The 12,693-nt window shown below is 34.6% G+C and overlaps 1 protein-coding gene across 1 annotated transcript; it reads left to right on the top strand.

Annotated features, from left to right (window-relative positions):
* The first annotated feature begins 2,836 nt into the window (after positions 1 to 2,836).
* LOC111997606 (phosphoglycerate mutase-like protein 1) lies at positions 2,837 to 9,778 on the top strand. Its single transcript, XM_024029716.2, is given in 11 exon segments — positions 2,837 to 3,173; positions 4,230 to 4,291; positions 4,433 to 4,540; positions 4,890 to 4,969; positions 5,524 to 5,686; positions 5,951 to 6,025; positions 6,166 to 6,254; positions 8,532 to 8,651; positions 9,353 to 9,397; positions 9,480 to 9,550; positions 9,553 to 9,778. Coding segments are annotated over 11 exon segments (1,050 nt in total). The 5' UTR covers positions 2,837 to 2,974; the 3' UTR covers positions 9,591 to 9,778.
* The last annotated feature ends 2,915 nt before the right edge of the window (positions 9,779 to 12,693 follow it).

The raw sequence follows: 12,693 nt of genomic DNA, 5'->3' as shown, positions 1-12,693 counted from the left end.
ATACAATCTAATTTTTCTATCCTCTCATTTTTCTTTTAAACTAAATAAATAGTTTTTTATTCCCCACTTTTCCAACCCAACCAAACACTGGGAAAGAAAAATAAAATCTCTTATACTTTCTCACTTTTTCATTACCTCTTTATTTTTTATCCTCTTATTTTTTATCTCCCAACCAAACAGACCCTAAAAGACAAAGTTCAATAGAAAAAAGTGAGTGTTTAACGCCTTTCTCAACTTATAACTTTAGCTTCTTATTTTAAATCAATAATACATCAAATATGTTTTATTCTATGTAATTTTTATCTTTTTTAAAATGTAATTAAGTCATCAATCTATGTAATTTTTGTTAGAGTGTATATAGAAGCAAAATCATAATAACATTATTATTCGTATTCAAATTGATGAAATTAGCATTCTTATTATTTTTTTTAATCAATGAAAAATTACAGAGAAAAGGTCGAAAAAGTAAGATTTTGCCGACTGCCAAGTGGCACGCTTCCGCTGGTCTAAAACCCTGACCTCTCATATTTTTTATTTAAAAAAAAAAAAGCTAAAAATGGAAAAGAAAAGGAGGATTTGGCGGACTTGCCGACTTGGTACCAAAAAAAGTGAGTGGATCACGTAACTACTAACTAGAGGAGTCCAAATCCTCTGTCTCATCAATTGTGCTCCACTTCATGCTCCACCAATAAAATTTGGACAGCTAACCTTTTTCATTAAATGAGATATCTCATTAAATGAGACAACTAGTCTCTCTCATTAAAGTCAGAGTTATCTCATTTAATGAGAGAAGCTAGTTATCCAAGTTTTATTGGTGGAGCATGAAGTGGAGCACAATTGATGAGACAGAAAATTTGGACTCCTAACTAGAGTAGTAAGAAGACCGGACACTATTTCACAATTTTTTCCAACAATTTTAAATATCAAATATGTTTATCATTTACACATAAACTGGTTATTTTTTTTTTCTATAGCTCATAGTCTTTTATGTCATAATTGTGACAAAAAAAATATAAGATAAATTATGGTACTAAATTTTAGACAAAGTTTAGTTACAAAATTAATTATAAACTTACTTAATAAAATAAATATTACCACATGTTTTGAAAATCTAACCGTTGAATTGCATGTTTTTTACAATCTTAATAGACATGTCAAAATTTGTGTCAATCGGATATTATTTATTATATAATCTATGAGCTTATATTTTATACATAATTTTAAACTATAAAAACTTGTAATTTTAACAATTTATTGATAACATAGTTATTGATATTTAATTTTTTTTTTATAAATTTTGCAAGTATGAAGAATATAAGAAGAAGATATAATCCAATATTGATTTATCAAAATTCACTTTCAATAAAAAGATATGGGGTAAATTTGTAGTCTTAGGTTACAACCAATTTTGTTACTAAATTTTGTTCTTAAATTTTCTCAACTACAAAAAAGTTGTGAGATAAATTGTAGTGAGGAGGTTTTGACAACACTTTCATGTGAAATAGAAAAAGTTATCAACAATATTTATTATTTGAGAAATGATATATCCACAACATTTTCACAATATTTTTACAACAAATTTTAAGCGACAGGTTGTTACTGGTTATTACTGGTTATTATTGTTAGGGTGAAAAAGTAATCTTAGTATTAGATTCAAATTTAAACCAATAACAACTAACTACTTATAATTTATTGTGAAAATATTATAAAAATATTATGAATATAATATTAAATTTAAATTTGAACAAAAAAATAACTAACTATTTATAATTTATTATAAAAATATTATGAACATCATTCCTCTTTTTTTTTTTTTATCATTCTCCGAAGTTTCTAAAAATAGCCTCTAGACTGTATTCCTAGATTTTCTCAACTACGAAACTAAAAAAAAACCTTATAATTCACGAAATTCAAGAAAGACTGCCGGGCTTGAAGAGTTAGAGCATCTACAGCAGTGGAGCAATAATTATAGCTATTTAGCATCATAAAAAACCACTTTACCTATTTTACCTCCACACGTACTACAGCAGTAGAGCTATTTTATCTTCCAACACAATAAAATAATATAACACCCATGATAAAATAAAATATATCCACAGTCAGCTATTTTTTTTTAAAAAAAAAAAAAAAAAAAAAAACCCAGCACAGCGGAACAGATCGGCGATGGAGCTAGCACCCCAGACCACCGTCAAACCCACCATCTGAGCTTGATCGATAGAGAGAAGAAACAAGACCAAGAGGCACAACACCCATCGACCCATGCCATTGCCGATCGCCGATCAGCCATCACCGAACCAGATTCGCTGAATCAAACCCACACCACCGTCGAACCGGACCATCCATCGCCGATCACGCCATCGCCGACCACTGACCCACGCCATCGCCGATCACGCCATGAGACTGAGTTTGATGAAAAGAAAGAGAGAAAAGATAGAGAAGGAAGAGAGAGCTGAGACTGAGAGTTTGACGAAAAGAAAGAGAGAAAAGATAGAGAAGGAAGAGAGAGAGAGAGAATATTTTAATGAAAAGGATTGAGAATAGTCAAATAAAATATATTATTTTTTTTAGCTTTGGAGCTACAGTGCACATCTAAGGATAGATGTGCACTGTAGCAAATCATCTAAAATTTTAAGTTATGCCTCCACTGCTGCATTACGTTTTTTGTATTTGTAGAGCTAAATTTTAGCAATATAGCATTATAACTACACTGCTGTGAATGCTCTTATATTCAATCGCATATTCGCATACACTGTCAACAAGTCCAACTCCCTATAAGTAACTTACGTAACGTGTCGTGGAATAATAAAAGAAGAGCGCGCTAAACAATAAACATTTGCCAAATCCAGAGAGAGAGAGTCCGAGGCACTCGGACCGAATCAGCGGTGAGTAGAGGCAAGTGGCAACACAGAGATTATCGGATTCGGTGTGTATCTATTTATTATATATTAATATATATATATATATATATTCAACCATGAGCATCACCATTATTTATAATAATACTCCTAGTACCGCTTCTTCTTATGCTTTAAACTCCTCGTTTGTCTCTTTCCCCACTACTCTCACTTCCATTTCTAAGCTCCTTTCTTCTTCACCACCACATCGTCCTTTTCGTCTTCGAACTACTCTTCCACCGCCAATTCTCTGCTCCTCTTCTTCTCTCTCTGTTTCAGGTACTCTCTCTCTCTCTCTCTCTCTCTCTCTCTTTGGATTTGTCTTTATAGCTTTGATTTGCTTCGTAGACTGATTTCTGAATTAGTTTTTACAATGATTTGGAGCTTCAAATGCGTTGGTGATTTGGTTTTAGGAATTTACGTTTTGATTGTGCTAATTTTTGCCTTTGTTTGACTGGTGTATTGTTTTGTTTGGATTTGAGAATTAGATTTAGATTTAGATCTTTCATTCATGGTTCTAGGAAATGATTGAACAAGTGATAATTATTAATGTTCGATTCTGCCAAAGTTTATTGGTATTTTCTTTATTATTTTTTATTTGTTCTTTCAAACATCCTAGTATTATTCTGGTATAAATTTGTTTTGATTCCAACCTGGTGTGTAACACTTGCTTCGCATCACATGTGTTTATTATATATATATATATATATATGTGGATCGCTTTTGTTAGTTATAATTTTAAGGCTGTGATTGATTGTGACATTTGCTATTTCTTTTGGGTCTTTATTCTATTGCTTTAGTTTAAAATATATTCTGTACCTGGCCCTTTTTTTATTAGCGTTTTATAGAAGAACCTAATTGGTACATTCCGTGAAGCACACTGATTAGAATATGGTTCACTTTTTACTTTTTTTTTTTTTTTTTTTTTAAGTAAACAGTAATACTTATTAGAACACACACAAAAATAATAATACTTAGTGTTTTAAACCGAATTTATAATACATTACATAACCAGGACTTGGATGCCCCTCTTCACATTTTGTTGATACTACTTATTATAACACACACGAAAATAATAATACTTAGTATTTTAAACTGAGTTTATAATACATTACATAACCAGAGCTTGGATGCCCGTATTCACATTTTGTTGATATTACTTATTAGAACACACACGAAAATAATAATTCTTAGTGTTTTAAACCGAGTTTATAACACGTTACATAACCAGAGCTTGGATGCCCGTATTCACATTTTGTTGATACTTTATGTACATGGCAAATTGGGAATGTGATCTTAGCCTTTTCTGTTGGTTGTCTACTTTTATGACTGCAGACATGGATGCCACCGGAGGTCAAAGCCTGTACCCATTGCACCGTACTAAAACTCTTCACCTGGTATGCATATATGACACCGCTACACATTCATTTTGGAGATTATTTCTTGGGGTTTTTTTTTTTTTTTTTTTAATTTTAATTTTTTTTTTTTATAATTTGTACTTTGAGAAGAGATTTGGTCTAATTAAGCCATGTATACAGGTAAGGCATGCCCAAGGGATTCACAATGTGGAAGGAGAAAAGGACCATAATGCATACTTATCTTATGATCTCTTTGACGCAAACATTACCCCACTTGGCTGGAAACAGGTAGCCGCTTCGTTAATTATGTTGTAATTGTTAATTTGTTGCAACTCTGTTCTTATTAAGTTGTTAAAAACTTTTATTCAGCTGGTTTACTGGTGGAACACATTTAACTTTTTATCTTTAGAAAAAGTAGAATGGTCCCATAAAATTTTGCAAAAATTACTTCAATTTGAAACTGAATAAAAATTTTGGTCTTTAAATGAAGAACATAATGTTTCAAGAAGACTTTTTGCTGACCATACTTCTAGATTTTATTTACTCTGTTATTGTCTTGTATTAAAGTGATTAGATATTATATTCTCCAATGTTAAAAAAATAAATGTCATAGGATGATTTCATTGTGCCATAACAGGTTGATAATTTGCGCAAGCATGTCCATGCGTGTGGACTTTCCAAAAGAATTGATTTAGTTGTCGTTTCCCCTTTGTTAAGGTAAACTTACTGTCTCCAATTTTGTTGCCTCCGTATTTAGAAATTTTCGGTCATCCTCCTATTTGCTTAATGCTGTGTAAGTGGTGCAAACTATCTTTTCTATGATTCCTTCCACTAAGCTCATAACTGGATTCTGATGCCGAATATAAGCTCGATATTAGCACTAGCAACAAGTAGTGAACCACTTAGTAACTGACTGCTGTAGCATTATTTGTTGATGTGAGAGCTATTTCACCTGTTATGATTAGGCCTAGGTCTAGGTCTAGGTCATTCTTGCTTTAGTCGCTCAAACGAGAATCTATATATGACTGAAATGAGTGTGGCTGGTCTCTGAAGTCAAAAGGTTGGGGGGAAAGTTGAAAACTTTACATCATATAAACCTTAGCATGATTGTTGAATACCATTTGAAATGATTCTACCACAAATGATTGAAAGGGGATATAACCAATCGTGTTAATTAACTTAACATGTTGATCTCAAACAACTTTGACTCTACATGTTTAATGTCAGAAATTTTGTACTATAAGTCATGACCAACAATGAGTGCATTGCAGGACCATGCAAACAGCAGTTGGAGTCTTTGGTGGTGAAGCCTACACAGATGGCATAAATGTACCTCCTCTAATGGCTGCAAATACAGGGAAAAGTGGCCGTCCTGCAATTTCAAGTCTAAATAGCCCACCATTTGTAGCAGTAGAGCTTTGCCGAGAACATTTGGTATGTCATATACATCTAATAGATATTGTATGGGCATTTTTCTTCATTTATATGACATGCAAGTATGAAAAGTTATTATTGCATTTGTGACATCTCTCTTTGCACTTGATCCAATTACTCATAAAGAAACGAGTGAAAATTTTCACAAATGCATCCATCCCACTCTTCTCTCCTTTTCATTAGTTAAGACTTAGAGTTGTCTTATAAAAAAAAATTAGTTACTGGTTGTCATTTGAATTCATGTGAGTTTGTTTTTTACTACAGGGAGTTCATCCATGTGATAAGAGACGAAGCATTACTGAATATCGCCCTCTCTTTCCTGCAGTTGATTTTTCTCTGGCAAGTAATCTGTCATTATTGGTGCCTTATATCAGGAACAGGTGGCTTTGACAGTCATTTTTCCTGTGATTATTGATTTGTTTGTTAGTCTTCAACCCAATTCTGTTTTGGAATTTAATCTTGTTTCAATTTTTGTTCAGATAGAAAATGACGATGACATCTTGTGGACACCTGACATTAGAGAGCGGAATGAAGAAGTTGCTGCTAGGGGACAGAAGTTTTTGAAATGGTGATTGCCAATTTTCCTTTTTTTCCCTCTTGCTAAGGAACTGATTATTCTTTTAATCAACATAACAATTAACAAAGGAATGAAATTTCTATGAACAAAATAAGAATTCAATTTCTTTAATATCAGAATTGCTCATCCATCAAAAGCTAAATGTGTAGTTGTTTCACCTCTGGCATCTCAGAATATACTTTAGTATACTGTTTGATAGTGGCTAGCCTTGGGGTTTTCAAACACCATGCCTTGATTTTAAAGAGTTGTTCGGGTGCTACTTATAAATACAAAAAAAATCTTAAAAAGTGTTTTTTGTATTTTAAAATTATGCATAAAAGATGAGTTTATAAATCAAATAGGAAATAACATCTGATTGGCACGAAATTTGGTATATGTGTTAAGAATATAGAAAACATGTAGTCCTATGATGAGTTTTTCAAAATACTAATTCAATAAAAAATTATTAGGTGATGTAACATTAGTCAAAGTTATACTATGTGTAAATTGATCCTAACTCTATATATATATATATACATATCCCAAATTAGCTAGCATGTAGTTGTCCCATCTGAAGGAGATCATTTCATTGAGTCTTACATGCATCCAAGGTCACCTCCTTTTAAAAGCCAACAAGCTCTAGCTCAAATGACACTTCCCTTGTAAGAGCAAGATGGAGGGTGAAATTGTGGATTTGTGACTGATCAGTTGCGAATCTTACCAATTAAAAATAATAAATATATAGTGATTTATTTGTGTTCTGTAATGAGTTCAATATGTAATACATATTAGTGTGTTGCATGCATCTGAAACCCTTAATTTTTTTTTTTTTTTTTAACAATAAAAATAATATTAGTGTTTTCAGATGTATGGGAAATTTTTTGGCAGAGTTTCTTATTGTGGCATATAGAATGGCTTAGTCGTTCTTATAAAGAAGTTTAATTAGAAGGCTCTTAGTTATTGATTGTGATGATCAATGTTTTCCACATGATTCATTTATATCTTTTCCACATCATTCATTGAGGAGACATGTCTTTGGAGGAGGGTTGTAGCTTCGAAGTTTGGGGAAGAGTGGGGGGGTTGGTCTTCTAAGCTGGGTAGGGGTGCCTATGGGTGCGGTTTATGGAGAAGTATTCAAAAAGGTTGGGAGGTGTTTAGTAAATGCATTCAGTTTGAAGTAGGGGTTGGGGATAGAGTGAAGTTTTGGACAGATAGGTGGTGTGGGGACTTACCACTCCATCGATCCTTCCCATTAGTGTATGGGATTGCTTCTAATAGAGAGGCATTGGTGGCCTTGTCTCTCGAAAGGTTGGGGATGGAGGCTCAGAGAAACTGGAATGTTTGCTTGTTAAGGGATCCAAATGATTGGGAGATGGGTGAGGTGGATGAATTCCTTCGTACCTTGGGTTCTAATTTGCCTCGTTCTGAGCTTGGAGACTGTATGAGGTGGATGTTGACAAAGAAGGGGGATTTTGACATCCGCTCTTTCTACAACAAGCTTCGTTGTCCTTTGCCTATTATCTTTCCTTGGAAAGGTATTTGGAAGGTTAAGGCTCCTCTGCGCGTCTCTTTCTTTGTTTGGACTGCAACTTGGGAGAAGATTCTTACAGGAGACATTCTGAGGCTTAGAGGAGTGGTTTTTGTTGACCGGTGCATTATGTGTCGTAATAATAGGGAGACGGTGAATCATCTGCTTCTTCATTGTGAAAAAGCTTATCTGCTGTGGAGCTTGGTTTTTAGAACTTTTGGGATCTCTTGGGTTCTGCCAAGATCGGTTGTAGATACACTTTTTGGTTGGTGGAATTGGTTTGGAAAGCATTCTTCTAGCATTTGGAAGTTAGCTCCTTTGTGCCTTATGTGGTTTATCTGGAGGGAGCGGAATTGGCGAACCTTTGAGGATACAGACAAATCCGATAATCAGTTGCTCGCTTTCTTTATTAGTTCTCTTTTTTATTGGTCTAGGGCTTGGGGAATCACCTCTAGTGACTCTCTCCCTTTGTTCCTTGATTCTCTGCTCTGTACTTAGTTCTTATGTTGGCTTATGTTTGTTTTGTTGTTTTTTCTTGTTGTTTGTTTCCTTCTCTGTACTCCTTGCTCTACCTTTTGTTTTTCATTAGGTAGCTCTTTGAATATACATCTTTTTACTTATCAAAAAAAAAAAAACCTTCTTTACCTGGTTGAATATGAATTGTAGACACTGGAATGCTTTGGCTATTATCTGGTTGCAAGTATGGTCATAACAGTGCCACAAATTATTTCTTACTTTTTCCCACTTCTCAACTGGTCCAGGTTGTGGACACGTAAAGAGAAGGAGATTGCAATTGTCAGCCACAGTGGATTCTTGTTTCATACCCTAAGTGCTTTTGGAAATGACTGTCATCCATCTGTGAAGAGTGAAATATGCACGCAGTAAGACTCATAATGATTTATATTTTCACTTGCAACTATACACATGAGCAAGTTCTCAGATTCTAAATTAAAAGAACTAAGTACGTGCTATCAGATGATGAGCTTGTTGCTTAATTTGCAATCTTGCTTTTAGAAATGCTTTCTTTTGAACTTTTTATTAGTAATCTCTTATTAACTTGAAAGTAAACGCATGATCAGTAAACACATGATCAGGTTTCTTAGATTCTAAATTAAAAGAACCAAGTACGTGCTGTCAGATGAAGAGCTTGTTGCTTAATTTCCAATCTCGCTATTAGACTTGCTTTCTTTTGAACTTTTTTATTGGCAATCTCTTATTAACTGCTGGGTGAGTGAGAAACTTTTATCTATTTGTTTGTTTATTTATTTTATTTTCTTGTACCAATTCTGTATTCTGATGAGACATCCTCATGGCAGACAGTTTCGTTATGTCCCTTCTAAAGCAACGTTTTACCTGTATGACTAGGAATTGGAAACTACGTGTACCCTGTAATCCCCTCCCAGACATTCACCCTGCCGTGGGAGAGACATTAAAAACACAGAAATTAAACAAGGGGAATTTGCTGTAGATAAATATAACATAGCTAGAGAAACAAGATGTTTATAAATTTTTGCAACTTATATGATATGCTGATTTACAAGTATGGTGATGAAACTAAAAAAATACAATCTGTGTTGTGCAGCTTTGCCAACTGTGAGCTTCGTTCGGTGGTGCTCATTGATAGGAGGTGAGCATTGTCATTTGCAAAACATAGAACCTATGTTATAGCTTAATGCAGAAATTTCATCTTCTGACTTTTCTTTCTGCAGTATGATCGGGTCAAATTCCTCAACAACTAACTATCCTGGAAAAATACCCAGTGGACTTGATCTTCCCAGTGATTAGCATCAGAGAAGCATCAAGAGGAAAAGGGTGCCTAACTAACTATAGCCCATGACAATGATCAAACTGGAATAGACTAGATACACATGGTGTCCATTTGACATGATTAATTTTGCCAACTTATTTTACTATTCAACTTATTTTTGCTACTATTCACGGGTCCTATTGTACTTTTTGGTACTATTCATGAATTTCACTATACTATTTCAGCTAACTTTTATCTTTATCTACATTACTTTCAGTAAAAAGTTTTTAGTTTCAGCAGAATAAGTGGGTCTCAAATAGACCCATAATATGAGTCTTCAGAAGTGTTCATTGAGATATTTCTCAAGTGAATATCTTCCCATAGAAGTCGAGGTATCCATTTTTTGTGAGTTTGGTAGCTCTGTTTGGCAATTTCAAGATTCCATTTTAATTTGAGTAGTTAGATTTAAAGCCTTTAACAAAGTCATAGGTGCCAATTCTTTTTCGGATGAATATGTGGATACATTTGTTTAATTCAACTAAGTTTTGCTATCTATGATGGTCGTTGAAGATAGAAGTTTGGGTGAATTATATTTATTTTCCCTTCTAAACTATTCGGATATGTAATATCTAACCTAAATTTTAAATTGTGCAATAATATTCCAAGATACACTCAAGATGCAATCTTACTATTGAAAATCAATGTTACTCTTGCATTGAATATTTTAGCACGTAAGCCTTTAAACACATTCTGTTAAATTTGATGCATCTCTTCATTTAATACAAAATTCACACGATTGTCAAGTGTTTGATAAGATGTGTCAGTGTTTGCACCAATTTTAAAGTCCAAACCATTTCTAGTGACCTTGTGTTTTGATTGTTCACTTTCTAGGTTTACATAGGACATTAAAATTTATTCAAGAGTTTATGATAGGAAAATACAATTAATCTTTAGATAACTTTGTAATCGATACATGAGCATGTAGTAAAACTTATGTCCATGAGTATCAGATCTTGAGCATGTATTAGAGCATCCACAGCAGTGGAGCTAAAAATTTAGCTTTTTAGCTTCACCAAAAGTTACTTTATCTATTTTACTTACATATATGCTACAGCAGTGGATCTATTTTAGCTTTCAACACAATAAAATAATATAAATATCACAATAAAATAATATAATCACTACAATAAAATAATATATTCCACTACCAAAAAAACATTCACAGCCACAACCACCTCTACCATTAGCCACACCCACACCCACAACCACAACCACACCCACAACCACCACCAACACCACCACCACCACCGGCAGTAGTTCACAGCAGGCAAAAAAAAAAAAAAAAAACCCAAATCTCCAAGTCAGGTACCCAATATCCACGAGCAAGAACTCCGATCGACGGCGTGGGTCTAAGGTTGATCGGCGGCAACACCCACACCCATCACCACGAAACCCACCCGAGCCACCCACTGATGTCGACGAAACCAGCCACAGCCCACTGATGCTGACGAACCTGGCCACCCACCGACGCCGATCTACCCACACAACCACAACCACCACCACACCATAGCCCACAGCAGGAAAAAAAAACAAAAAAAAACAACAACAACAACAATAACTAAGTAAGGACGAGGTCTGCGGCGTGGATCGAAGGGCGGGGTCTACGGCGTGGATCGACGGCGAGGTCTGCGGTGTAAGCCGGCGGCAGGATCTGCGGTGTAAGCCGGCGGCAGATCTGCGGTGTGAGTCGATGGCGTGGGGGTGGGCCGGTAGTTGTGAGAGGAAGTTGAGAGAGAGCTGAGAGAGTTGAGAGAGAGAAAGGTGAGCGTTGAGAGATGATCAGAGTTGAGAGAGAGGTAATATTTTAATGGGGCAGGGAATAAAAAATTATTATTATTTTTAGCTCTCATGAATAGTGCACATCTATTTATAGATGTGCACTGTAGCAATGGAGCTAAAAAAAATAGATTTAGCTCCACTGCTGCAGCTTGGTTTTAGTGTTTGAGGAGCTAAAATATTGTTATATAGCAATATAGCACCACTGCTGTGAGTGCTCTTATGTGATTTTATCTTTAGTACGTATGATGACTGCTTCACGAAGTACGAGCTAATTATTGGCAGATAAAATCAGTCCTCATTTCCATAAAAATTGACGTCTTGCTTTTCTTAAGAATAAGATCAAACCTGCAATTGGTTTTAAGTTTTAACCCCTCCCCTTTGTATTCCCCCTCCCTGCTTTATACTCTCCCTTGGTCAGAGAGAGGGAGAGAGAGATTTATACATTGGTTGGATGAGTGCTTAGCTTGTTTCTCCAATTGAATTCAAATGTCTAGTTGCATTGCATTCAAACACCCTGTATAACTTATTAGATTTTTTAAGCCTTATTTACAATTTTGTTTTTTAAAACCTTGTATCTTATTTACAATTTTTTAAAACCTCGTTTTTTTAAGGCATAACAGTGTTTTTATGAATTTTTATAAAGGAAAAATAAGTTGATGAAAATATGCTATCTCAGCAAGCAATGTCTAATTTCAACGGAGTAAGAAAAAAGAAAATCAATAATCTGTGCTTAGCTTTGATACTTTGTGAACTTCGTTTGGTGCTCTTTCTATGAGAGGTGGGCATGTAATTCAAATTGTCCTATTTGCAGTGGACAAAAATAAATAATCCAATAAAGATGGAATCAGGATAATGAAATGATCAGAAGTCAAATGAATCTTCGCTTTCCATTCCACTCCACTTCACTTTTTCCAATTGCTTTACAAATAAAACCCAAATTTTTTTTATAGGTACAAATAACACTCAAAATTGATCCCACATAGGTAAAATAATTAATGGGGGGAAAAAATCTAATTGATTTGTAGGAGTGCAAAAACCAACACCATTTGATATTGAAACCGAGGCTTCACTTGATGAACAACTATGTTTTTGATCCCCTAAGAACATAGAGCACTAACCCCTCTACGATAGAGAGAAGCAGGAAGAGAATAGCACCCACGATGTTGAGATTGTTAGACTTGGCGGATTTTTTCCCACTTTCCATTCTTGTGTCAATTCCATTTTTTTTCCAAGGGAGAGCAAGATGCTGAATTGAAGGGGATTGCCACATCCCAGAAGGGCTTGGTGACAAGCAATGGGGTTTCTTTTTCCGGTTCCAAGATTGTTGAGGAATCACT

The sequence above is a fragment of the Quercus suber genome, unplaced genomic scaffold, assembly GCF_002906115.3.
Source record: "Quercus suber isolate HL8 unplaced genomic scaffold, Cork oak 2.0 scaffold_32, whole genome shotgun sequence".
Taxonomy (NCBI): Eukaryota; Viridiplantae; Streptophyta; class Magnoliopsida; order Fagales; family Fagaceae; genus Quercus; species Quercus suber.
The sequence above is the reverse complement of the archived record's forward strand: the minus strand, read 5'-3'. Positions and strand labels throughout refer to the sequence as shown.